General features: G+C 44.6%; 1 protein-coding gene across 4 annotated transcripts; it reads left to right on the top strand.

Moving 5' to 3' along the window:
• The first annotated feature begins 399 nt into the window (after positions 1 to 399).
• On the top strand, positions 400 to 27,696 carry LOC139233966 (P43 5S RNA-binding protein-like). Of its 4 annotated transcripts, none has more exons than XM_070864676.1 (10): positions 400 to 626; positions 10,523 to 11,167; positions 11,263 to 11,363; positions 14,205 to 14,298; positions 15,901 to 15,989; positions 16,805 to 16,878; positions 18,378 to 18,458; positions 21,799 to 22,034; positions 24,172 to 24,225; positions 26,158 to 27,696. In XM_070864676.1, exons 2-10 carry the CDS (start codon positions 11,051 to 11,053, stop codon positions 26,386 to 26,388), a joined length of 1,077 nt encoding a protein of 358 aa, XP_070720777.1. In that variant the 5' UTR covers positions 400 to 626; positions 10,523 to 11,050; the 3' UTR covers positions 26,389 to 27,696. The 4 variants fall into 4 exon arrangements, with proteins under 4 accessions (XP_070720777.1, XP_070720780.1, XP_070720778.1 ...); XM_070864677.1 differs by lacking the exon at positions 400 to 626 and adding an exon at positions 2,257 to 2,318; XM_070864678.1 differs by lacking the exon at positions 400 to 626 and adding an exon at positions 8,313 to 8,370.

Genomic DNA, 27,696 nt, shown 5'->3' with positions numbered 1-27,696 from the left:
AAATCATTGATGAAGTAGAGTCCATGAACATTTTCAGAAACAAAATTAGCTACTTGCTTGAAAAGAGGACTAGTAATGGGTATGGGGAGTAGGATTAGACACAACTGGAGATTGCTGCTATGTTAAAGGCATTGACTTTTCCATCGAGATATGGTTACATGGGGGGGCCGATATTTAGGCCCGCCAGAAACATGGCGCACTTAGCGTTTTTTAGTGCTTTTACTCGGAAGATGTCGACTCTTGATCGATATTCAAGTCCTTTCTTTTTTTTTCGAGCGGACTAGAAGTCGGCCATAATGGGGGTGGAAGTGCGGCGGTAAGTGCTAGTGAGGGGCGGGACGGTGGTGACATCACTGCGCGTCTGCGTCACCGCGTATCTCACCTCTGTTAAAAGGGAGAGAATCGGCGGATCTATAGGATCGGCCATTGGGCCAGCAGGGAGGGATTCGGCCGAGCCAGTGGCACGGCACGGCACCCAAGAGGGGATGCCAGGCTGCCTGGCCGAACCCAGGGGAGCAATAGTCTGGCCGACCTGGAAATCGGCTGGCAAAAAAAATAAAATGGCGGCGGCGATATTGGGCATTGAATGGCCGCCGCACAGCCACGGCTCACAGAGGGAATGAAAGGTACACCGACAGAGAAAGCTGTCGGGGGCACTGCTCGGCGGGCATTAGATTTTTCAGCCTGAATATGGACGGAGGTGGGGGTCCCGGCGGTGCACGCACTGATGACACACTCACGGCCACTCGGCAGTGACGGGGCGGAAGTGGGGACTACCAGAACCCCCCCCCCCGCTGAATTTGGCAGGCGGCGGCCATTCGACCAGGAATCGGAGGCCATTGGATTCTGCCGCCTGCCAGCATTCTGGGGGTAATGGGCCTTATCGGGACCCTGAATTTCGGCCCCATGTTATTTGCCTTTTCAACAAGCTGAAGGATTCATTCTATCAGCAGTGTTTACCTGTTTAACATGTACGCCCAAGGCTGGTAACAAACACAGTGATGCTTAGGACCCCATTGCTAAGCATAATGTCTGGCCTGTAGCCTTATGCCTATGTAGAATTCCTTTAATTAATCAGCAGGAAAAATTGTGAAAATATTCACATTATAAAAAAATGTTGTAATCTCGCTTTTGGTTAATCCTGCTGATGTTGATCAAATTTATAATCTAGGCTTGTGACAAAGAAGTCAACTAAATAAAAGGAAGATAAGCAAAAATGACTCTTCAGTGAGTAAAATTAATAGGACAAACAAGAACCATAATTGTTCATTAGCAGCATGTAACCTGGCCTGTGACATGTGTAAAACCCCAATATATAAAGGGGTCTGTCTCAATGAAATAAACATTGAATGCTGTTACCAGGCTTAAAGTAAATTATTGCCCCCCCCCCCCCCCATCCTTCACCAGTTAAAGAAGCGACGTTGGGTTTCAATGTTATGATGAGGGGTGCTGAAGATATTGATAAAGGTTTCAGTGGTAGTGGGGGTAAGGTATGGGTGGAAGCAGACAAATACTGCACAGAGATGTTGGTAAGTGATCTTGGTAACAAGAACATAAGAAATAGAAGCAGCAGTCAGTCCTATAGCCCCTCGAGCCTGCTCTGGCCATTCAATAGATCATCGACCTCAACTCCACTTTCCTACCCGATCTCCCCATCCCTTGATTCCCCTAGACTCCAAAAATCTATCGATCTCAGCCTTGAATATATTCAGAGACTCAGCATCCACAGCCCTCTGGGGCAGAGAATTCCAAAGATTCACAACCCTTTGAGTGAAGAAATTCCTCCTCATCTCTGTTTTAAATGGCCTACACCTTATCCTGAGACTGTGCCCCCTAATTCTGGACATCCCAGCCCAGTGGAACATCCTCTCACCATCTGCCCTGTCAATCCAGCTCAGTAATGCACGGAGTATGGAATTTGTAGTTCAGCTGTGGTTCAAACAGTATGTCAAAGTTGCACACGGCCAGGGAGGTGAAATAGAGCTGGTGTCAAGAGTTCTTGGCAGGCTGAAAATGGACTGACCTGATATGTGATTGGAGGAGATTTTGTCTCGTCCACTATTTAATGTCAGGCAGTCTTGCCGCGTGGATGTGTGTGGTTACATGGTCAAGGGAAATTGTGAAGTAGAACTGGGTGTGAAAGCAGAGGAAAATATACCCATGTGGGTGTGTCTGTCTGCTTGCAGTCTGTCTGTCTGCCATATTCTTGAAATAAACGTTATTATTTCTTCTATAATTTCACAAAACTGATGTTTACTTACCTCGGTGCTAAACAGGGACTTGTCCTTCTGAAAATATTCTTTGGTTTGCGAGAGCATGTAAGTGACCCGCAGATGTGTTTAAAAACTTGTTTGTGTTTTTAAATAAACTAAAAGATTTGCCAAACAGGAAGACAATGCCCCTTTAAATTACCTTCTTTGCTAAATTTTACATAACATTTTGTATTGATAATAAAAGTGGAACGTTTACAGCCAGCAACATCTTGAATTTATCCGTCATCTAAATTCGTTGTGCCTTGAAAAAGTTCCAGCTACAGGCTGCTTGTGTTTGAAAGGCACTTGTTTACTTGTGGGACTTAACGGGTGTATGTACTTACGTTGTGCAACGCCACCCTGTGGAAGGAAGAGGCACAACACGGTAAAGCAAGAACTGTGAAAGATACTTAGGCTGATAGTGTAGCTGGTCTTTTCCACTTTTATGTTCCTAGTCCATAATTTTCTGACCTTTCACTGGAATTTTTCATTTTAATATATTAGCATGGAAATTATGATGAACCTGTATAAAACATTGTGTCCAATTCTGGGCACAGCACTTTCATCATCATCATCATAGGCAGTCCCTTGGAATCGAGGAAGACTTGCTTCCATTCTTAAAATGAATCCTTAGATGGCTGAACAGTCCAATACGAGAAGCACAGTCTCTGTTACAGATGGGACAGATAGTCGTTGAGGGTAAGGGTGGATGGGACTGGTTTGCCGCACGCTCTTTCCGCTGCCTGCGCTTGGTCTCTGCATGCTCTTGGCGACGAGACTCAAGGTGCTCAGCACCCTCTGGATGCACTTCCTCCACTTAGGATGATCTTTGGCCAGGGACTCCCAGGTGTCAGTGGGGATGTTGCACTTTATCAGGGAAGCTTTGAGAGTGTCCTTGTAATGTTTCCTCTGTCCATTTTTGGCTCGTTTGCCGTGAAGGAGCACTTTCGGAAGGATGTGAAGGTCTTCGAGAGAGTGCAGAAAAGATTTACGAGAATGATTCCAGAGATGAGGGACTTTAGTTACGTGGATAGACTGGAGAAGCTGGGGTTATTCTCCTTAGAGCAGAGAAGAGTGAGAGGAGATTTGATAGAGGTGTTCAAAATCATAAGGGGTCTGGACAGAGTAGATAGAGAGAAACTATTCCCACTGGCAGCAGGGTTGAGAACTAGAGGACACAGATTTAAAGTGATTGGCGAAAGAACCAAAGGCAACATAAGAAAAAAAATGAGTGGTTCGGATCTGGAATGCAAGGGTGGTGGAGGCAGATTCAATCACTGCTTTCAAAGGGGAGTTGGATAAGTATCTGAAGGAAAAGAATTTGCAGGGCTACCAGGAAAGGGCAGGGGAGTGGGACTGGCTGAAGTGCTCTTGCAGAGAGCCGGCATGGTCTCGGTGGGCTGAATGGCCTCCTTCCTTGCTGTAACCATTCTATGATTCTATATAGTGAGCTGGAAATTGCGGTCGGAGGCTTCCTGTGGGAGAATGCCTCGGAACCGCGAATAAAATACGCACCGACCTTGCGCCTCCGTATCTTCGAAGACTTGGCTCGTGGGCCTGTAGGCCTATGCCTGCGTAAAGACCCACGTATCCCAGGGGCGCGTGTGGGCCGGACCAACCAATCACAAAGGGGGATCCCATTATGCTTAGCAGAATTCCATTTATGTTACAGAATCCCCATAAGCATACGAGGAATCTCCTAAAACACACTTTCACCCCACATAAATAAAAATAAATAATCACATCTTCAAAATTAATTAAAATACAATTTAATTAAACATTTAAAACAAAAATTTAATTTTTGGAAAAATAAATTTAAACGTTTTTAATGGGGCCAAAAATAACCTAAACTAATTTTAATTGTTTTTGAATGTTTAAATCATTAAAAAAAATTATTTTAATATTTATTTAAACCCTTACGCTGGTAAAAGTTGGCATAAGAGTTTAGTGGGCATTCGCTGGGCAGTAGTTGGGTCAACTTTGCGCCAGTGAATGTCCAGTTTATGTGGATTTGTATGATGTCAAGCTGAAAGTTGACAGATTGCAAGTTCCAGGTTTTTACGCATTGCATGCGGAATCCTGGAACCTGCGGGGCACTTGCGACCACATACACATTATCGAGATGTAGGCGTCGCTGGCAAGGTTGTCACTTATTGCCCACCCCTAGTTGCCCTTAGAAGGTAGTAAGGGGCCAACTGAGTGCCTTCCGAGGTGACTTCAGAGTCATCCATATTGGTGTGAGACTGGAGTCACATATAGGCCAGACCGGTAAGGACAGCTGGTTTCCTTCCCTAAAGGCCATTAGTGAACCAGTTGAGGTTTTAATGACAATTCAACAGCTTCATTGCCACTTTTAGTGATACTATCTTTTTATTTTCAAGTTAAAAAAAAAACTGAATTCAAATTCTCAAACTGCCATGGTAGGATTTGAACTCATATTCTACAAGATTGTTAGCCCAGGCCTCAGAATTATGAGGCCAGTAACATAACCACTACACTATTGTACCCTAGATGGGTTAACAGGCACTGAAGCAGAAAACCCGTAAGTAAAGAATGCACCAATTTGTACTGCCAAAATGGCCACCTTATCTGTGATTGTCTCCCCATTATAACTTGACCTATTGCTGATTGGTCCCCTTGGAGGATAAGCCACACCCTGAAGTTTGTAATTGGAACCACCCAGCCCAAGTTCTGAATTACTTTGCAAATTGTAATTCAATCCATTTTGATTTCAGAAGCCACAGGATAGATCCCCACAAAAACCACCAAGTTCCAGCCAAAGTCCCCATCCAAGCACAAGTACATGACCTTACCCACCTACCCCCACTATAGATGTGAGGATTGTTAACAAGTTTATTGGGTATGAAGTGAATAGTGGGTGTCGTGACTTCTGGATTTCATCCACTCCAACAATATCCCTTGTAACACACGCATCGAGCTTTCTGAGAAATCGGGTGTGGATGTAAAGGGGGTTGTATGAACCTCTCTTCCCCCCCCATCGCCGCCCCAAGCTCTCTCCCACGCCCCTTCCAGGCTCTCTCTCTCCCTCCGCCCAAGCTCTCTCCCCCCTCCCGCCTCCCAGACTCGCTCTCCCTCCACCCCCAGCCCCCCACACCCCCGGTTCTCTCTCTTCACCGCCCTCTCCCCCCCCAGGCTCTCTCGTTCTCCCCCCGCCTCTCTCTCTCTCTCTCCTCCTCCCCCCCACCACCACAGGCTCTCTCTCTCTCTCTCATTCATTCCCCCCCCCCCCGGCTCTCCCTTTATTTCTCCCCCACCCCAGCTCTTTGTCTCTCTCTCCCCACCCCTCGCCTCAGGTTCTCTCAATCTCCCCCACCCCCAACCAGGCTCTCTCTCTTACTCTCCCCGCACCCCAGGCTCTCCTCTCTCGCCATCCCCCCCAGATTCTCTCTCTCTCTCTCTCTCTCCTACCCCCCAAAGCCTCTTTCTCATCCCCCCCCTCCCCTCACCCCGGCGCTCGCTCTCCCTCCCTCCCCCTCCAGGCTTTCTCTCTCCTCCCCCACCCCCAATCCGCCAAGCGCTCTCTCTGCACCCTCCCAAGCGCTCTCTCTCTACCACCCCCCAAGCTCTCTCCTCCCCGCCAGTCTCTCTCTCCCCCTCCCCCCAACCCCCACAGCTCGCTCTCTCTCTCCCCCCATAACTCTCTCTTTCTTTCTCTCTCCCACCACCCTCCAGGCTCTCTCTCTCTTTCTCTCTTCCCCCCCTCCTCCCAGGCTCTCTCTCTCTCTCTATCCATCCCCCCCCCACCCCCCCCAAGCTCCCTCTCTCCCCCCACACCCCCAACTCCCTCTCTTGCCCCCCCGGGCTCTCTCTCTCTTCCCCCCCCCCCTCCCCTCCATCAAGCACTTTCTCTCTCTCTCCCCCGCCCCCCCAGGTTCACTCTCCCTCCACCCGCAGCCCCCCAGTTCTCTCTCTTCACCGCCCAGCCACCCAAGCTCTCTCTCTCCCCACCCCCACCCCCACAAGGCGCCCTCTCCCTGACCACCTGCCGTGGCCCAGCGGGAGGAGGAGGAGGAGGAGGAGGACGGGGAGCCGGCTCGCTGAGGAACGACCCGTGGAACAACAACATGGTCAGACTGATTGCAGGGTCCCACTTCCGGTTCCGGGTGGAGTCTCGAGAGGCGCAGAGGGTCAGGAAAAGTGCAGTACAAATAGTCAGTCCCTTCAGGAAATGATTAATAATACTTTATTGTATTGGAACAATTCATTTTCTTTGAGTGCATTGATTGTTACTACGTTGGCAAACACATCAGCTATTGTGCACTGGCAACGTCCCACACAGCAGTGAGATGAATAACCAGTCAATCGTGGGTTTGTTTGGTGGTGGTTATTGATGAGGAATATTGGGCACTCGGAGAACTGTCTGCTCGTCTTCAAAATAACACCACGGGATCTTCAGCTTCTATTCCGATGGGATTTTGGTTTAATGTCTCATCCAAAGGGCGGCACCTCTGGCACTGCAGTACTCCTCCAGTAAAGAAAGAATGAACTTGTGTTTGCATTGCACATAGGAAGATAGAAATGTACAAGATGGAAGACGACCAGTGCAGACCCAGTGAAATATGTCACTCAGGAGATCCCAAAGTGTTCCACATACAAAGAGTGAATTTGAATAGCAGTGGCTGTTGCTGTGTAGGCAAATGCGGCAGCCACTTTTTGCACAGCAAGACCCCACAAGCAACAATGAGATGAATGACCAGTTAATCCATTATTGGTGGTGTTGGAGGAAAGAATGTTGTCCAGAACACCAGGAGAACTCCCTGTTCTTCTTCAAATAGTGTCAGCTGAATGAGATCATGGGGGATATTTAACCTCCACCTGGATAGGCAGGCCAGGCCTCATTGTAACACCTGATCCAAAGCAAGTCACCTCCCAACAGTACTGCACTGGAGTGTCAATGTTTGTCTTGTACATCTGCCTAGCAGTCCTGGAGAGGATACAAGAGGAAGCTTTTTGGCTGATCCTTCTTTCAACTTTTCCCCCCACGTTACCTGTCTTGTCTTTCTCTGTTTATTGATATTGGGGTCAGTGCTTCTCTGAACTTTCCTCTCCGCTCCTCATAAGGTGCAAACGCACCATCCTACATTTACTATTTCTCCAACCTATATCCTCACTTTGTTGAAATCAGGACTCATCGCATGGTCATCTACTCCAACTCATTCTTTCCCAGGAGCTCAAAATGGAACTTCTTATCTTTCCGCTGAGAATCTTCAGGCCTTTATAGTCTAAGCTTTGCAACATCTATTCACTGCTCCCTAATTTACCTCATCTTCCTGTAACTATTTTCAACATTGATGGGTGTCTTCCAATATGTAACTTTGCCCTTCACCTTGGCTTATCAATAAATAAAAATTACCTTGTCAAATTCATTTGGCAACACAAATCAATTATTTTTATCATTATTTAAAAATAGAAAAACGATATATAGTCAGCTACAGATGTCAGATTGACTCAGCTGGTAACACGCTTCACAGTCAGATGATTGTGGGTTCAAACCTCAATTCGAGAACATGAACACTTGCTGTAGAGTAAATCCTCTGTGTAATATCCAGGAGGTACTGTCTTTCAGCTGAAATGTTAAAGTGAGGTTCTGCTCTTTCAAATAGACATGAAGGATCCAAGACATGATTGGAAGACCAGAGTGTTGGTGGTCTGGGGGTCAGGTTCACTTCTGAACTTCTGAGAGGTTCGAATCGCTCCCACTCCCTGGGTTCTAGACTTTGGATTTATTTGGGGATGTGACAAAGTGCAGCAGACAACTGGTTTTAGTGCAATAAACTTTGATTTTATTCAGGAAAGAAAAGTACAATGTCAAAACTTACTATCTCTAGATAAGGAAAACTTTATTACACATTTAAAAGGGGTTACAGAAAATAATACACCCCCCACCTCCCAATGCCTAAATCTGACTAGGTTAAATTCTAGGGCAATTTGGATAATGTTCACCAATCCTCTTATTGACAGTTAGCGGTGGTTCGCGGTTTCGGGGTTCGCTGGACTCTGCTTGCCATACCCCGAACATCGTGGAAGACTTCTTGCTGCGTAGTCTTCAGTTGGGTTGAGTCCGCTGATGCGGTAAGGCGCGGTTTGGATTTATGGGGTGAGTACCCACTTTTTTCTTGTAGGAGTAGGGCTTTGGGTTACTTTAGGTAATGTTTCACCCGTTGTAAGCCAGGAATAGATTGTAGAGTGGAAAACTTTCGAATCTTCGGTTTCTTCTCGAGTAGTTTCTTTCTTAGGATTTGTCGATTGCGGTGGTTCGATGTTACCACGTTGGCTGTGGTCAGTTGTTGCCGCGATGAGTTGGTGATGTCCGAAGTCACTGGGAACTGCTTTTCTCTGCCTTTTTGATGATGTTCTTCTTCTTCGGTAGCAGAGCAGTGTAACCCAGGAGTGCCGTCGAGGCTGAAGACGCTGATGGAGCGGTGGTCGCTCAAGAGCCCGATAGCGCAGTGGAGGTTCTTAGTTGCTCAGAAGGCTGCTTAGCCCGTAAAACAGGGCCTCAATTATACTTTGAGAGCCTTTTTAATCTGCGCGCCAAATCAACTCCGATTCTTTGTCTTAGTTTTGGCGGGCTTGATAATTCTTTGTTAAATTTTGGCGGGCTCGTTAACGATAACTTGTTTAGGATGTGTCGATCTGTTGGATTCGAGTTGCGATTGTAAACATTAGTTTTGGTGTTTACGTTGTCTGCCTAGGCCTGGGTTTTTCATGCAGGCCAGAAAAGTGATTAACATTATGTATGTGCTGGATGGGTTAGAGCTATAGCTGGTTATCTCTGGGTCAATTGTTGAAATGTTAATGTCTCTGGGTTTTTCAGTTTTCACAGTTCCCCAGACAATTTGTTTAGCTCTAATATCCCAGACAGCTCCAATACCCAAAGAATGACTTTTTCAGAGATTAGTAGTCCCCTGGTTTTGCAGCCATTTTCCCTTGCAGACTCATGCATCTTTTAAAATCCCAAAGTTCATTTTAAGCGAATCCAAAATGATCCTTCCTTAGGGTTTCTTCACACAGAGGGGGAATCTTTGAACTTTGAGAAAACTTCGAGTTTTACAAGAGGATTTTCTCAGAGTGCAGATCAATGTTTGCCCCTCAATCAAAAACAGATTCACTGATCATTCATCTCATCTGCTGTTTGTGGATCTGGCAAATTCGATAATACAGTGGTCTTCGGTGACTAAGGACTGCACTTCAATGGTTGTAAAGCACATTGGAATATCATACTCTAATAAAAATCAAGCTCTTTCTTATATAGTAAATGTTCATTGCCAAACTCATTATTCTGATGTGTTTTTTGGAGGGCCTGTACCAAAACTCCACAGGATTATGATAGAGTCCCTTTAACTCATCACAGCAGATTGTAACTGCAACTGAGGCAGTTCAGAGAAGGTTCACGACGTTGATTTCTGAGATGAGGGGGTTGTCTTATGAAGAAAGGTTGAGCCTATACTCACTGGAGTTTAGAAGAATGAGAGGTGATCTTATTAAAATGTATAAGATTCTGAGGGAGCTTGACAGGGTAGAGGCAGAGAGGATGTTCCCCTCGTGGGGGAATCTAGAACTAGGGGGCATAGTCTCAGAATAAGGGGCCGCCCATTTAAAATGGAAATGAGGAAGAATTTCTTCTCTCAGAGGGTCGTGAATCTTTGGAATTCTCTGCCCCAGAGAGCTGTGGAGGCTGGGTCATTGAATACCTTTAAGGTGGAGATAGACAGATTTTTGAATGATAAGGGAGTCATGCGTTTTGGGGAGCAGGCAGGGAAGTGGAGTTGAGGCCAGGATCAGATTAGTTATGATCTATTGAATGGCGGAGCAGGTTCGAGGGGCCAAATGATCTGCTCCTATTTCTTATGTTCTTATTTATGTAACATAGATGGGAACAGCCAGTTAATCTTGTATTACTTTGAGCTACAGCGTAGGACTGATATCAGAAAGTTATTCTTTATACAAAGAATGATCAATGCTTAGAATAAACTTCTAGATAGGATATTAGAGGTCACAACCGTGGAGCTATTTGAGAAACAATTGAGTGTTGCAATGTAGGGGTGAGGAGATGAAAGCAGGCCTGAAGACCTTCTTTACCTGCAATTATCTTGTAATTTATGAATGTGGGTCCAAATAACTCGTTTGTAACTTGCAGAATTTGAATGTTGCCAAAAATTATATTTTCTGTAGCAAGGTTCACTGATAAAATGGCCCATTGAAATGTGCTGAGTAAGAGTTTTCACACAGATATGACGTTCACACAGATATGACGTTATCAGAAAGATCACAAGATTGAGTCGGATGAGATTCTGCTTGAATATCCATTGGGTCATCACAACGTTAAACACAAACGATTCTGAAACAACGGTACAATTCACCCAATAAAGCGCCTCTGAAATAATTCTCGAGGGGTGGTCGGCTCCACGAAACAAAATCGTGGCGAAAAGCTGTGTTGAAAATCGTGAACAGCCTCCTGATCCCAATCGAGGAAGGGTCTATCAGAATACTCTGTGCAGCTGTCTGTAGGTTACTGATCAGAATTAACAGCGGTGCAAATTAACCTACACGTGAAGAGCTCGGGACTACAGATTGCTGCTAGTACCTTCAGCGTGAACCTTTCAACAAGTTGACCATTATCCGCCACCCCACTTCCAATGCCAATCTATTCAGTGAGCAGCTCCTTTGTTGTGCGATTGTTAGAGCCGAGTGGGGGTACAGCTGCGTTTAACAGCCCGACGGCTCTGTAGATGTATAAATAAAAGGCTGTAGGGGCTCCACTCCAGTTTGAGAAGATGCAGGAGGTGAAGAATGAGCTTCCAAAGCGCGTTCCCTGTGTTTATCAGGGCTGTCTGGCCACATTCACCAAGCTTTGGAAAATGGAGCAACATCTTGGTGGTCACACAGGGCAGGTGAGGAGTGAGCGCAACCAGAGCTTCTTTAGGCAGTCCTCGTTCGTGCCTCTTATTAAATCCATCTCTTTTTTTTTCAAATTCTCTTTGTTTAGAGGCCTTACAAGTGTGAGCGGGAGGAATGTCAGAAGACTTTCACCCGAAAGTCTCACCTGCAGAGGCACGTACGGCAACACTTGGGACAGAAGCAGTTCAGGTAAGGACTGGGAGGTTGGAGATATCCTGGGGATCGGGTGGACGGGGTCGGCATAGGCCAGGCAACCACTGTTGCTTTAGTAACCCCTTCATCTTGGACTCTGGTATTGTCTCCTGATGGGAGGTAAAGCTTCTTTGTGATTAGCAAATCTGAGAAAATATCAAAGCTATCCTAATGAACTGATTTGTGATCTTAGATTTTATACTTTTTTTGGGGATCTGGTCTAATTAAAGTTGCCAACTACCTTGGGTCAAGGTGAACAGAAAATGATTGGAGACTATTAAAAGTACCTCCTTCAATCTTAGGAGCCTAATCAACTCTTCCTGGTCCAATTATAATCCACTTAAGACCCAAACTGTAGTGGGAAAGGTAAAACTCTGTTACAAACTCTTCAATTTGATCTGCTTAAGTAGATGTCTTCGAACCAGCTATGCCTTATGGCTCGGTTGTTTCTGGCTATCTTACTTTGGGCACCCTGTGCGGAGGAGAGCGGGTAGGTCCGAGTGCCTCCTCGTAGGACTGCTCCTGGGCATGGCCAAGGGTGCCATCAGACAGTCCAGGCAGCAGGGGGTCGTTCAACCTGACTGCCTGCCTCTCTTCCGCACGTACATCCGCACCAGGGTGTGCTTGGAGATGGAGCACGCGGTGTCCACCGGTACGCTCGCGGCCTTCCATGAGAGGTGGGCACCGGAGGGACTGGAGTGCATCATCACGCCCGGCAACCAAATTTTAATTTGATTTTATGTTTTAAAGTTTAATTTGTTTTAATTGCTGGTGTTTTGTGTCCCCCCTCCCCTTTTATAGGGGGCACTTGGAGGAAAAATATGATTTTAGTGCCCAAAAAAACTTCCCAAAAAAACCCAAAAACACACACAAACACAAAAAAAGGGCCTTGTAAATGTTTGGTGGGGCCACGATTTAATGTTTTCGTTTCCCCCAAAAGAGTTCTGGCTATCTTAGTTCCATTATTTGACGGGGCTACTCAAATTCTGGTTGCACTTCAGTCTCATGCTCGTGATCTTTGGGCACCCTGTGTGCAGGGAAGCGGGCAGGTTGGAAGGCCTGCTCGTAGGACTGGACCTGGCCAAGGTAGCCAGGCAGCAGGGGATTGTTCAGCCCGACTGCCTGCCCCTCTTGCACGATTACATCCGAGCCAGGGTGTCCACCGGTGCGCTCGCGGCCGCCTGCGAGAGATGGGCAGCGGAGGGACAGGAGTGCATCACCCCCGGCAACCAAATTTTAATTTAAACCACCAGTGCAAAAGTTAATTAGTTTAATTTGTTGGTAGGGGGCACTTGATGTATTGGCACTGAAATTCTGTTTTGGCCTTCCTGGTGGCATTTTAGGGAAAAAAATACACACCTACCTTGAGCTGCTGCCCACGTTTGACTTTTCGACTGGCAGTCGCAGCACGTGCCCGTCGGGATGTGTGCAGGCCTAGAGCTGGAGTCACATGGGTAGTTAAACTCCTGTTACATTGAGAAACAGCCCCAAACACCGACTAAACACTAATTTAAAAAAAACCACTACATTCATTTAAATTAAATATTAATGTCCTAAAATATATTTTTCCAATTAAAAAAAAACTTACTGTTGTGGGAGGGTTTTTAAAAAAGAACTTACTGTTGTGGGAGGGTTTTTAATAAAATATGTTTTAATAACTTTTTTTTTAAAACACTTGGCACAAGCTTTTTTTAGAACATTTGTATGTGTAAATATCAGAAATTTGCACTTCCAAATGTCCTCGCTCCCGATGCGAATGCACATTGTGCGCCAAAAAACGTCTTTTCCAATGCCTTCCCGAGTCTGTAGAAACTTTGTATGGACCCGGGAAGGCCAGGATTTCAGGGCCATTGTTTTACACAATAGTTTTGGTTACCTTCCTCAGAGTAGCTGCAGGTTTTTGCTTGCCACTAGATGGAGCTGTTTACTTGTCTCTTGGTGGGGGTGGGGGGGCGAGGCTATTGCCCTGAAATGTAAACACTCCCTTTCAGGAGGTTATTGGCACTTTGTTCCCAAAGAGAACAGTATTAATGACCATTCTGAGCCTAAGCTTCACTATATGCTGGAGCTCCTGCTACAAGTGCAGTTGCTGGAAGCTCCATCCAACAAGCAGTAAGTTGAAATTTTTAGTACAGCTTGTAGTTCTAAGGCTTTTTACCTGTTGCCTACAAATAAAATAAGCTAGCAGAATTTAAAGCTTTAGCTCCTATGTGGAAAGAAAAAAAACACGTGCCTTTCGTAACTTTGTCCCACAGTGCTTTACAGCCAATTATGCTCCAACATTTTCTTTCTCCCTCATCTACTTGTCCAGCTTTCCCTGAAGTACTTTTGCAGTGTGGTCACTGTTGTAATGTAGGGAAATGTGGCAGCCATTTTACACACAGCAAGGTCCCACAAACCCAATCTGTTTGTGGTGATGGTTGAGGGATAAATGTTGGCCAGAGCACTGGGGTGAGCTTCTTGCTCTTTGAAATAGTGTCATGGGATCTTCGACATCCACCTGAAGTTTAAATGTCTCATCCAAAAGGTGGCATCTCTGACAGTACTCACTAGTGTGCCAGCTTGGATTGTGTAAGTTTCTGGCGTGGGACTTGAACTTACGACCTTCTGGCTCTGCGTGCTACCACTGGGCCATGTCTGATACTTTTGTTGCCCTAAGTGCCTTTTTGTAGTTGTGGAGAAATTTCTGTTCACCATGCTCCTGTCTCTGACTGATTTCAACCATAAATTCATAGAGACCACTAAGACTTTCTGAACTTTGCATTAACCACTCTAATCATTTCGATATTGAGCTGCTTTCTATAGAAAATATACCTTTTTGAATGTTTTTTTTTGTAGATGTACAACTGTGGGTTGCACAGAAGCGTTTGTTAGCAATGACAGGTTGAAAAAACACCTGACTTATCGACATGGAAACCAAGAATACTTCAAGGCAAGTTGCATAAGCAAGAAATAAGCAGGAAGGAGAATGGTAGTGATTACCTTCAGTCAACAAGAGAGCATTGTGCAATTATAGCTTATCAAGGCTTCTCCGACTCAATTGTAGTGTATATGCAGCTGTAATGTCCCTTTCAAACAAAATGTGACCAAATATCAGATTGAGTTGGCTTTGTCTTTCAAAAGACTGGTGAATATTGTAGATTTTAGGCTGAAGCCACGGAATTCGACTGTGGACGAGCTTGGGTGGTGAACTCGACTGACTCTCTCTCGACTCCGTCATTTCAGCTGGCGCACCACTTCCATCGGAAGATGGGAAAGCCATTCAGCCCCTCGAACCTGATCTGTCGTTTGATTCACTCGTACCTTAACTCCATCTCCCACCCTGATTCTGTAACCTTTAATACCCTCGCCTATCATTTCATCACCTGTCGGTCTACCTGAGCATTCCTGGCCCGAGACTTGTTGGATGGTTGGACAGGTTGCTCCAGTTTCTCTATGAAGGTTGAGCTGTCATAAACCAGCTCGTGGACACCATGTTTTGGTACCTGCCGGTCCCTTTGATCCTCCCTTGAAGTTTCTGCCAGGATCCAGCAGAAATGGATACCTTTCCTTCTGGGATGAAGGGAAGCACTGGGTCTTTTTTGTTTAGCTGAGTCTCTATTTATTAAAGGGCAGTAAAGCACTGGTGTTCCCAGCTGGAAACTTTCCATCTTCAGACATTGTAGATGCTCCTATATTTGAGGGTCCTCTGAATGCTGGCAAATGGGAGTCTGATGTTCTGGATAATCGAGTGGGATAGATGTTGTCAGATATTAGCTATCTGTCCTGTGGTCCATGCCATCTGGGAATTAAAATCAACACTCCAATTTGGCCATTGGAGAGGGCTTGGATGTGTTGATCTCCTCCTCCCTATCCAAATGGAGCTGTTGAAGTAAGGGCCTAAACTTTCAGCTCTTGGCTTGAGCTGGGAATGTTCACTCCATTCTGTGTAGAGGGATTTCCTCTGCTCACTGACTCTCTCCACCTTATCTTTATCTTCCACGTTGATACCCAGCAGAGGCCAGCATCCCCTAATAGGTTGTCCCTGGCACCACTTGGGACCTGGGTTGGACATAGTGCAGTGATTGTCAATTATATTTAAGCCACTTGAAGTCTTGGATGTAAAATGAGCACATAGCCAGGAGGAATTAATTTCACTTGGTGTCAGAAGTTGCAATGTTTTGTTTTGTCTGAAGGAACCTGCTGCCTTTCTCTTCCATGTTCACTTAGTGTGCAGGAGGGAGTAGGTTGGAGGAACTCCTGTAGGTCTGCTCGTAGGTGTAGCAAAAAGCACCATTTGCCCAAGTCCAGGATTGCTGGGAATGTTTGCCAAGGTTGAGGCCTAGTTTTCTCCTGGGTGATGCTAGAGCATATGATGGCCATCTGTAACCAAAGGGCATCATGCCAATGAGACCCAAATCCTCATTTGACAATACATTTTTATTTTTGGCTACTTGAGGGCAAAGAGAAGAGGCAGACACTTGTTTGGGCTTTTGCCCCAATGTTCTGAGTCAAGATGAAATTGGAACTTGTATTAACTTTGCATCTTTTGCAGTGTTCTTATGAAGATTGTGGAAAGACCTTCAAGAAGCGTAGAGATTTAAGGATCCACTATTACGAGCACAATAAAGAGCCTGCTTTTTTGTGAGTAACCAAACATATATTCTGAAATAGATTTAATACTGAAATGCACTTGGGTACTCCTGCTTGCTGATGCCCAGTATGGCTGATTTTGTGTGTCTCCTTGTTACTAAGTCAGCATTGCAAGCTTTGGAGGAAGCTTGGGTGTGGAAAAGAATAAAATTCAGTGAAAATAGTGCTGAAGTTTAAATATTGTATGGCAATGTGCATGTTCTTGGGGATGATACTTGAGCTGAGATCAGATAACTTGGCAAAGATCAGCAATGGAACGTTGAACCTTGGCTTGGTGGCACAGTAGAATCTGCACTCCTGCATCAGAACCTACAAATTTCATTGGTTCTACATCTTAATATGGGCAATTAGTTGGTGCTTTTTAAATGGAGCCAATCCCTGGCACTAAGCATTTCATACACTCCTGTAATAGAGTTGGTTAAGGGTCACTTTCAAGACAAGGCTTTAATAGTGACCCTTGCTTATTTACTTGGGAGCAAGCAGTACCCAGGCAAATATAATATGGGGCCTTGTATCACCATGTCGACGCTGCATGATTTAAGATTAGCACAGTGTAGATGAGATTAATTCATTCCACCTCCTAGAAGATCCAAAGAATCAACCAGTGCCTAAAATTAGATGGTTATCGTATATCCCAGAATGGTTTATTACATTGGGTTACCTGACTTCTATACCTCCGTTTACAACTGACCAAATAGTTGCACCTCCCACTGACCATGCCTGTTATCATTGCTGCTAACTGTCCAGTATAATGAACAAATCCTAGTTGGAAAATGAGCATCTGTAAAATTGTTGTTTTGCACCAGGTGCCAGAAGGTGGGATGTGAGATGAAGTTTATGACACCAAATCAACGGAAGGTGCACGAGAAAAAACATGATGGTAAAGGCATGAGGGAGATTAACCTGAGTATCATGTTACTTTTGAAGAATAAATTAATCCTATGGTGTAATAAATGAATACTTTTTCCCTACATTACATTCTTTTTCCTACATTACAACAGTGAATACACTTCAAAAAGTATTTAATTGGCTGTAAAGCACTTTGGGATGTCCTAAGGTGGTTGAAAGCACTATATAAATGAAAGTCTCTTCGGTGTCTGCCCATAATGTGTGCCTATCTAGAAGTTTTGTTCCCTGACCTATTTCCCATACCCATGTAGCTTCCCTGTCCCAACACAGCTGCCTATTTCTATCCTTTAACTGCCATGTACTGGCTGTCATCCTGGCTTTATTTTCCTGGCCACTTTAATTTTTTATTCATGAATATGCACTCTGGGTAAAGGAAGTGATGGCAGGCAAGTTAAAAGAATTGTGAACCAGAAAATGATTCTTGTCCTGTTGTCACACTGCTTTCTAAAAAGAACTGGCACCGGTATAGTTTAGTGCCTTTGTACTTTATGGTAATGTAGGAAGCAGTGCAGCCAATTTGCACAAACCAGATCTGATGTTGGTTAGAATCATAGCATCATAGAAATTTACAGCATGGAAGGATGCTATTTCGGCCCATTGTGTCTGCGCTGGCTGACAAAGCTATCCAGCCTAATCCCACTTTCCAGCTCTTGTTTGTAGCCCTGTAGGTTACGGCACTTCAAGTGCACATCCAAGTATTTTATTGCTTTCTACCTCTACCACCCTCCAGGCAAAGAAATTTCCCCTTGTATCTCCTCTATACCTCTCCCCAATTACTTTAAATCTATGCCCCCTTGTTGTTGACCACTCAGCCAAGGGGAACCAGTCCTTCCTATCCAGGCCCCTCAGGTGTATAAAACTGAGGGATAACCATTGGCCAGGACACTGAGAACCCCTGCTCTTCAAAATAGTGCCATGGAGCCTTGTATCCAGCTGAGGGCAGGCAGTGCCTCTGTTCAACAACCCCCAACCACAAGATTGGTGTGGGACTTGAACCAACAATGGGTGAGTGTGCTACCCACTGAGCCACACTGGTGCTTATGTAATTACCATGTCTAACCATCAGAGGGCTTATTCCCTAGGGTCCCAAGAGATCCCCCGAACCCTTGGGAGCACCTGTATATAAAGAGGCCTCGGGCTGGAGAGGCACTCTGAGATCTGTAATAAAGGACTTCAGTCACACTTTGAGCTTGCAGTATCTAGTCTGACTCTTTATCCAAGACATAACAGTGCTCATAGCCAAATGTCTTCCCTTCTTGTCTTTACTTCCTTCCCAATCATAGGGGATGTCTTCAACTTATTAACTTCCTCAGCAAGCTAAATGGTAATTGCATAATTATACTTTGTTTCATAACCTAACCTGAAATTCAACCGATGCTTCAAAAACCATTTAGCAAGTGATAAATCTAACTCTTCGAAGTACCTTGTGTAAAGGTTGGACTTTTACAGTACATTTTTATTCCCCCTCAGGCTACCCCTGCAGTTTTGAAGAATGCCAGCTTGTTGCCACAACATGGACACAATTGCAGAAGCATCTGAAAACTCACCCAAGTAAGAGAGCCAGTGTACCGGAGTCTTTATTGGAATCTGCTTTGTGTATCTGTACCTTGTACATTAAGAAACAACATTGTCGCTTTACAATTAACTTTTAGCTGTCCTCCAAAAAACCTATTGGTGAATTTTGACTGGAAACTAGTGTTAATCTGCTTGTATCAGTGAAATATTGAGAATGATGCATGACTTTGTGGCAGAAGCAAAAATGCCTTGTGGAGATCTTTGGTTAAGCTTGTTGCCAACTTGGATGAGCTCATTGTTTCCATTTGTAGTAAACTTTCCATATCCAAATTTGTTTTTTCTCCTTTTTGGCTTGAATAAACGTGGGGCATCTTGCTGTTGAAATGTGCTCTACATGGTTTAAATTAACCTTTTTACAATGAATGTGAAGGCGTTTCCTGTATTGTTGAGACTGAGGGTGTCCTGATTGAGGTAGAGCCAAGTCTTCCCTGATTTGTGCCAAAAAATGCACTTTAGGTCATTTGATGGTGATCTGAAGCATAAAATCCTGGGTGTTTTTATAGCACCGCTACTACTGAACTTGGATAACTTGGCACATTGAACTTTGGCCTTCAATCTGGCTTAAGTGATCCATTACTGAGGCATTGGTAAATGGGCCCTGAACAAATTGGACTCTGCCACTGAAGCGCAACATGAGTCTTAATTGGGCAGAACATTGTAGCAACTTGTTGACTTGAATTCCTTGGCATTAACCTCCATTTAGGACACGAGGATTGAACTTGGAAACATAGAAAATAGGTGCATGACTAGGCCATTCGGCCCTTTGAGCCTGCACCACCATTCAATAAGATCATGGCTGATCATTTCCCTCAGTACCACTTTCCTGCTTTCTCTCCATACCCCTTGATCCCCTTAGCCATAAAGGCCATATTTAACTCCCTCTTGAATAGATCCAATGAACTGGCATCAACAACTCTCTGCGGCAGGGAATTCCACAAGTTAACAACTCAGTGAAGTTTCTCCTCATCTTCGTCCTAAATGACCTACCCCTTAATCCTAAGACTGTCCCCTGGTTCTGGACTTCCCCAACATCAGGAACATTCTATCCACATCTGTCCTGTCCCGTCAGAATCTTATGTTTCTATGAGATCCCCTCATTCTTCTAAACTCCAATGTATAAAGACCCAGTCTCCTTGTCAGTCTAGCCATCCTGGGAATCAGTCTGGTGAACCTTCACTGCACTCCCTTAATAGCAAAAAAGTCCTTCCTCAGATTAGGAGACCAAAACTGAACACAATATTCCAGGTGAGGCCTCACTAAGGCCCTGTACAACTGCAGTAAGACCTCCCTGCTCCTATACACAAATGTCCTAGCTATGAAGGCCAACATACCATTTGCTGCCTTCACTGTCTGCTGTACCTGTATGCCAACTTTCAATGACTGATGAACCATGATACCCAGGTCTTGCATCTCCCTTTCCTAATCTGCCACCATTCAGATAATCAATCTTGGTGTTTTTGCCCCCAAAGTGGATAACCTCACATTTATCAACATTATACTGCATCTGCCATGCATTTGCCCACTCACCTAACCTGTCCAAATCACCCTGCAGCCTCTTAACGTCCCCCTCACAGCTCATACTGCCACCCAGTTTAGTGTCACCTGCAAACTTGGAGATATTACACTCAGTTCCTGCATCTAAATCATTGTATATTGTAAAGAGCTGGGGTCCCAGCACACAGCCCTGCAGCACTCCACTAGTCACTGCCTACCATTCTGAAAATGACCCATTTATCCCAACTCTCTGCTTCCTGTCTGCCAACCAGTTCTCTATCCATGTCAGTGTATTGCCTCCAATACCATGTGCTTTGAAGTTGCACACCAATCTCTTGTGTAGGATCTTGTCAAAAGCCTTTTGAAAGTCCAAATACACCACATCCACTGGTTCTCCTTTGTCCACTCTACTAGTTACATCCTCCCAAATTCCAGAAGATTTGTCAAGCATGATTTCCCCTTCATAAATCCATGCTGACTTGGACCGATCCTGTCACTGCTTTCCAAATGCGTTGCTATTTCATCCTTAATTGATTCCAACATTTCCCCCACTACTGATGTCCAGCTAACCGGTCTAGAATTACCCGCTTTCTCTTTTTTTTTTAAAAAGTGGTGTTACATTAGCTACCCTCCAGTCCATGGGAACTGATCCCGAGTCGATAGACTGTTGGAAAATGACCACCAATGCATCCACTATTTCTAGGACCAGTTCCTTAAGTACTCTGGGATGCAGACGATCAGGCCCCGGGGATTTATCGGCCTTCAATCCCATCAATTTTCCCAACACAATTTCCTGCCTAATAAGGATATCCTTCAGTTCCTCCTTCTCTCTCGACCCTTGGTCCCCTAGTATTTCCAAAAGATTAGTTGTGTCTCCCTTCGTGAAGACAGAACCAAAGTATTTGTTCAATTGGTCTGCCATTTCTTTGTTCCCCATTATAAATTCACCTGAATCCAACTGCAAGGGACGTACGTTTGTCTTCACTGATCTTTTTCTCTTCACACATCTATAGAAGCTTTTGCAGTCAGTTTTTATGTTCCTGGCAAGCTGCTTCTTGTACTCTATTTTCCCCCTCCTAATTAAACCCTTTGTCCTCCTCTGCTGAATTCTAAATTTCTCCCAGTCCTCAGGTTTGCTGCTTTTTCTGGCCAATTTATATTTAGTTTAGTGCATGCTTACACAAGTGCATTTTAAATCGCTGGCTATAACAATTGTCCAGTGCTTTAATGTTATATAGATACAAGTTCTGGTATCATTGTGAAGTTTACTTTTTGAACCAGTATACAGAATGGAATGTTGTGCCACTTAGATTTTGTCAAGTCTATTGGGATCTTTGTAAATAGCACACCCGTTCTTGTAGATTGTTGTACCCAAGGGTCTAAACATTCTGACCCAAGCTGGCGCGAACTGAATGTGGGGGGTGGGGGCGGGGAGGAGGAGGAGTTTGGGGGCAATTAAAATAATGCAAGCCACTTGACCTTCTCTTCCCACCCCCCCCCCCCCCCCAAAAAAAAAAATGCCTACCTGCTGTCCCAATTTCTTCTGAGCAGGATGCCTGCAGGAAGGTAGCAGAGCGCTACTTCAAATATGGAGGTTGGGGGCCAATTCCTTAGCCAGAAGTTTTAAAATGTTATGTTTGGCATTTTCTCCAGCTTCATGAGGAAGCCTTTGGTCTCTTGCAAACCCCCCCTCCCAAACTGACCTGGTTCAGCTCTAGTTCCAAGTGACTTTTTTAATATGTTACCGTTATTGGTAAAAGTTAAAACTCCTGGGTCTGTATTGATCATGCCTGTTTGCTGAACCATGTGTCTCTGTCTCCAGTTTCAGTCAAATACAGCTGTACCAATTGTGAGCAGAAATTCAAAACCTCAAGTGGCTTACGTAGACACAAGTGGATCCATGCTGCTCGGGAGTCTGAGCGGGCATGTCCAATTGAGGATTGCAAACTGAATTTCAGATCTACCTTTAACTTGGAACATCATATCCGAAAAGACCATTTCAAAGTCCTTGGATACCAATGCCACTTCCCAGACTGCCAGAAGGCTTTTGCTATGAAAGTAAGTATTCCAGAGCCTGGAAAGTGAGCTAAATTAACACTTTTTTTTCCCCCCTCAATTCCTTTTCCTACACTTGTATTGAGTACTCGTTTGGCAGTCAATGGAGAGGGAGTTGGTTGAAAACAGCATTTAAATTAAAGCAGATACCTGTATAGCCTTCATCGACTTTGATTCATCTTTTGAGGCTGTGAAATAAATTCCTGAAGTTAGTAATGTGGACCATGTCCACATTTAATCGGCTAGATGGGTGGTTGAAGGAAAATGAATGAAGGTGCATGGAATTGGGACTACTGCACATGTGGATGATAAATATCTATACAGACTAGTTGGGCTGTATGGCTTGTTTCTGTATTGTAATTGCTGTCTGTGTTGCTTAGGAGCAGGCTGACCACTTGCCATATGAATGGATAATTCATAATGCTCCACAATTAGTTTCTTGCACAGTTGCATAGAAACAGAAAATAGTTGCAGGAGTAGGCCATTTGGCCCTTTGAGCCTGCACCACCATTCAACAAGATCATGGCTGATCAGCACCCGCCCCCCCCCCCCCCCCCCCCCCCAAGCTGTAAGCACCACATCCAACTCCCTCCTGAACACATCCAATGAACTGGCATCAACAACTCTCCACAGCAGGGAACCCCATAGGCCAACAACTTCCCAAGTGAAGATGTGTCTCCCAATCCCAGCCCCAAACAGCCGTCCCCATCCCAAAAGCGTGCCCCCCAGCTCCGGACCCACCCAACACCGGGAACACTTCACCCCCCCCCCCCCGCACCCAACCTGCCCCGTCAGAATCCTTCCCAGATGTCGAGCCGGAGCCACGCCCCCGCGACGCCAACCACACCACATCCACCAACCGCCATCTGTGCAGTCAACCCGTCCACCCCACTCTGAACACTCCCCGCACAGAGCCCCCAGGCCCACCCCTCCAACACATTTTGCCCCCCCCCCCCCCGACCTCCGCTGCAATGTAGCCCCTCCTGTCCCCCTGCCCTGGGCTTCTCTGCCCACCTCCACCACTTTTCCCCCCCCCCCCCCCCCCGGTCTCCCTTCAACTTCCCTCTGCCTCCCTGCACAGGCTCCCATCTTGGGGGCGGTAACCTTCTGGGGCAGGAAATTTTAGCCCCCAGGGTAGGAAGAGCCCCCTCCCTCAATTTTTGGTAGTCTCCAAGTTCAAGTGTATACCCTCCAACTTCAGAATATCCTTATGACTTTAGATGGTGGAGACCTCTCTTGATCTAGGATGTAATATGGGCTTTCAAAATAAGGGGCTGGATTTTTGGGTTGTTTGCGACTGGATAGTTGCCGCGTTTTGACCTCCGCGGTGAAAGCCCGGTTGTGATCCTCGGCTCCATGTTTGTGGCGGCGCTTAAAAGCACTGCCAGGGAGAGCTGTGCCGGGGGGTGGAGTAACTCTGACAATGTCTGAGTTTCGACACTCTCTCTGACCTGTATGCCGTGCCCCAAACACCAGGTAAAACCTAGCAGCAATAAGTTGGAAAACCTTTTTTCTCTTTTGCAGCGGGTTTGTTGGGTAAGGGTCTTGGTAATGTCTCCCCAGCCTCTCGCAGCGCTCCCAGCCATGCACTAAAGTTGTCGAGGATTGCGTTTTTGTGCTGTAAATGATTGTGCAAAGCCTCCCTCTGCGATGACCTCAAGTACCAAAAATTGGGCCTTAAATTGCTAACTGAGCAAAACGGTAACTTTCCCGCACCGCGTCTGTTTTTGCCCCGAGACACAAACCCGAGAATCCAGCCCAATGAGTAGTAGCTGACAGCTTACTACCCTTGACTGCGCCCCCAAATTTTGTGGAATTGAGGGAAATTTGCTTCTGATTAAATGTTACTGTGGGGCTGCCATGAATTTATTCCCCTTTCAATATTGGTAAGCTTGGGCTGGTGAATTCCAGTATGTAGAGGAAATGAGAATCTTCTCTACACTTGAGGCTGTGGGGGTGGGAAAGAAATTTAATTCAAGACCTATGCCAAGTGTTATACAGCTTGTTATTCCCCTCCTGTCCCCTGCCCCCAGTAAATCCAGGAGCTTGTTTCCTTTTTAATCAATTGCGATGACCAGTATTAAGCACATTAAAAATGTGCATTGGCTCAGTTGCATTTAACTTACTTCTCTCTGTGTAGGAAAGCCTTCTCCGCCATCATGTGGTGCACGATCCTGAGCGGAAAAAAAGGAATGTAAGTCACTTAGATTTTCCCAGTTACCTTAGCCAAGTAAAATCCGCTTTTGGGCTGAGGGTTAAATTTGGGATATTGACGTCTGGTATTTAAAATTTTAAAGTGCACCTGCCTGTAAAAGGAGCTGTGTGGATTTTGTCTTTTTCAGAATACACTTGAGGGGCATTGAACATTGTGAGGGGGAGGTCATAACCTAATCAGAAATTCAACTTTAATCTCATTTGTATGGTGGTTCTGGAATATAATTGCTTTTGCTCACCGCTAATGTGTGGTTGGAAATGAGATTTGATATTGCCTTGCAACAAGCGAATCTGATTCACTGAGCTCAAAATCTAGGCTGACACGCTATTGTAGTACTGAGGGAATGCTGCACTGTCTTGAGGTGTCATCTCCCTTTTTCCTGCCCCCCCACCCCCCCCAAAGCCTTGGGTGGGCGTAAAGATCCCACAGACTATTTTGAAGAGCAGCGGAGGCTTTTTCCCCAGTGTCCTGGCCAATATTTATCCCTCAACCAACATCACTGAAAGATTCTGGTTCTTGTTTGTGGGGTCTTGCATTGAATATTGGCTGCTGGTCCTTAAAAGCACTTAACTGGCTATAAAACACTTTGGGTCCTGCTGAGGCTGTGACAGACATTATAGAAATGAGTCTTTCTTTCACACTACTGACCACAAGCCAATAAGCACAATGCTCATTAGCTAACTTCCTGCTTTGTAGCTAAATGTATGAGTCTATTTTCACATGAGGTGTGCTAAATGATCAATTTATTTGTGTTGGCTGACTGATGAATGTTGACTATCCAGAACTCAGTTTTTCATTTGAAGTGCCATGGGATCTTAATAGGCTGTGCTACTTTGAAAAATCACTGTCCAAGTCAGATCTGTCTCCTTGATGTCCATGCGAACATTCTCCGGCAGGGAACATTGGGAGGTGTTCTAGGAGTGGAATGCTGCCTAATTTCTCTCCCCTCCTGTCCAGTGGTGCTGAAGTAAGGTAGCTATGTGGTTTAGTATCCACACAATGAAATGTCTCTACTGAACCACTGAGTTAGCTCGTTCCTCACTTAAATAAACCCATGTCATAATCAATATAGGCTTTCTACTCCTTGCACTTCAGTAAAGCTTGAAGTCATTCAACCCATTGTTTTGAACTCTCTCTCAAACCAATCCCACCACCCTGCTATTCCTCATAGCCCTGTATTTTCCTCTGCTTCAAATCTAATTTGCTCCCTGTGGAAAAGCATTATAAATTTCTCCCCACTCATTTTCCTAACTTCACATTATTCTCCAATTTTTAAGTTGACCTATGTTACTGACTCCCAACCATAGGATGTCTTTTCCTTCATTTAAAGAATCTATTCATTCTTTGCTCCAGTCAGGTCCTTGATATCCTTCCTTTTTTCTGCAATCTGCTTCAATGGCTTTATTTGCCTGCACTCATCTTTGCTTCCTCCTTTTCATCAATACATCCACATGTTGCTAACAAGAGTCTTTAAGTCATTATTGGCCCATATTTTTGGCAAATTTCAATATTGTACTCCTATGCCAAATCCATTATCTCAAAACATCCAACCATGCCACTTTTGACTAATTGAATTTTTCTAATTGCATATAATGGAGATGTGTTCATGAAGTCAACAATGGAATAACTCCAGATGCACATTCCTTGTTGGTAACTTCAACCTGCATTGTATTCTCAACACTTTGACTATCATGAACCTTCAAATAGGAAAATAGTACCCCAGTATGTTGGGGCCTTGATTATCAACTAGGATCTTGTTGTGTAAAAGCGGTCATGTACAGTAACCAAGAGGTGAAGCTGGTGACCATTAACTGGTCCGACTAGGGCATCATTCCAGTTAATTTTCTAAGCTTGTTTGGGCCTTTGGTACCAAGTACTGTACAACTCCAAATAAAACTTGTCTAATTGCAGATCAATCGTGGCTGTAGACAAAAATGGTGCAAAAGTCCAAGGAAGCCCTTCATAGAAGAAAAGTTGACTAGACTCTTCAAAGAGAAGGCTGCATTCAAATGGAAAAGTAAGATTGAGAGTAACCTCTCGGATCTCTTCAATGAACGTAAAATCTCTCACCCTGTGAGTACTGAAGTCAATCTGACACGACTATTTGAAAACCAGCTGTTTGTACTGGAAAAACTAGCTTAAAATGGCAACTTTGTTTTCTTTTGTGTTGGAATCTCTGGAGGAGAAACAGACTTGGTTTTGTTTTAACTTGTAACCAAATTTATTTTATTTCTTAACCCAGATACTGGGTGAGCACTGGATTAAGTAACTCCCCAGGTGTTGGAGAAAGTGCTATCGTGGTTTTACTTTCATAACTTTATTTTAAATTATTGAATGACTAGTTTGAGTTGATCTAAAGTCAATATTTCCATTTTTAATTTTGAGCCTTGGTTTAACTTGGATCCAAGTGTGGGCTCTTATTCAATAAGGGAACAATATAATGGTATTCATGAAATGTCTTGTCTTTGAAACCTGATGTTTGAGTTTTTAGAATTGGCCACAAATTGGCGCTGTAATTTTGTAGAAGCTAGTTTGTGAATAACTTGCTGAAAATACAGCAATGTTGTAGATTGCTAGAAAATTTGCTTTGAAAATATAACTTTTTTTGCTGCTGTACATCTTTTCTCTTCTACCCCCCCCCCCCCCCCCATCCCGATCCTCATGGAGGTTGTAGGCCATCCTCTTGGTATCAATGAAACAAGTTGTGAAATATCTGTAGCCTTGCCCGCCAAGCTGAGTGTGCCTGGGATGACTTCTGATACCAATGTTCTAACTGTCAGTTATCTCCAGTATATGTATCTTGTATACAAAGATGTAATTGGTTCTGGATTTGTATTTTAAAAACCAATTGAATTGTCTTTTTTTTGGAGGGGGTGTGGAGATATGTTTATATAGCTTTTTTGGAGAAAGAGAAAGGGATGCTACATGCCAAAGCTGAATGACCATTATACTATGGCTTCAAATTTGAGTTCAATAGTTTGCATTGTGCCATTCCAGTAAGCAGTTACTCCACTTGTGATGGGGCTTAACTATGTTCTCATGCCATTGGTATTGACCTGGTTAAAGTGCACATATCCAGGATAACCTGCAAGAATTATGCCAAGTACATGAAACTTTTTTTTAGCCAAGGTTGGCTTGATTTTCTGTAAACTTTACAAAACTGTATAAGGTACATTGTGTCCTGTTGAGCTAATAAGTGTACAAACTAGTACTGGTTTCAGTGTTACAAGATTTATTGTGAAAAGTGATTTGTACTTTCCCTGTCCCTCCTGCAAGTTGCCATCTACTCATACCTGCAAACATAGGTCACATTGAACATTCACACCATTGTTGAGCTGATCCAGCTCTATAGCTTTAATTGGCCCGTGTTCAGCTCTTTGCTTAATTGTAATTGTGCAGACAAGATTGTTGCAAACTTGCCCTACAATTGACATTTCTTCATGCTTTCAT

The sequence above is a fragment of the Pristiophorus japonicus genome, chromosome 21, assembly GCF_044704955.1.
Source record: "Pristiophorus japonicus isolate sPriJap1 chromosome 21, sPriJap1.hap1, whole genome shotgun sequence".
In the NCBI taxonomy this organism is placed as follows: domain Eukaryota; kingdom Metazoa; phylum Chordata; class Chondrichthyes; family Pristiophoridae; genus Pristiophorus; species Pristiophorus japonicus.
This window is presented reverse-complemented; position numbering and strand designations above follow the sequence as displayed.

Bases quoted from the DNA above. Each gene is read 5' to 3' on its own strand.
- LOC139233966 (XM_070864676.1), top strand. From the start codon at position 11,051: ATGCAGGAGGTGAAGAATGAGCTTCCAAAGCGCGTTCCCTGTGTTTAT. The intron at 14,299-15,900 runs GCAAGTTGCATA...CATCTTTTGCAG, and splicing joins GAAACCAAGAATACTTCAAG to TGTTCTTATGAAGATTGTGG. The intron at 15,990-16,804 runs GTGAGTAACCAA...GTTTTGCACCAG, and splicing joins AATAAAGAGCCTGCTTTTTT to GTGCCAGAAGGTGGGATGTG.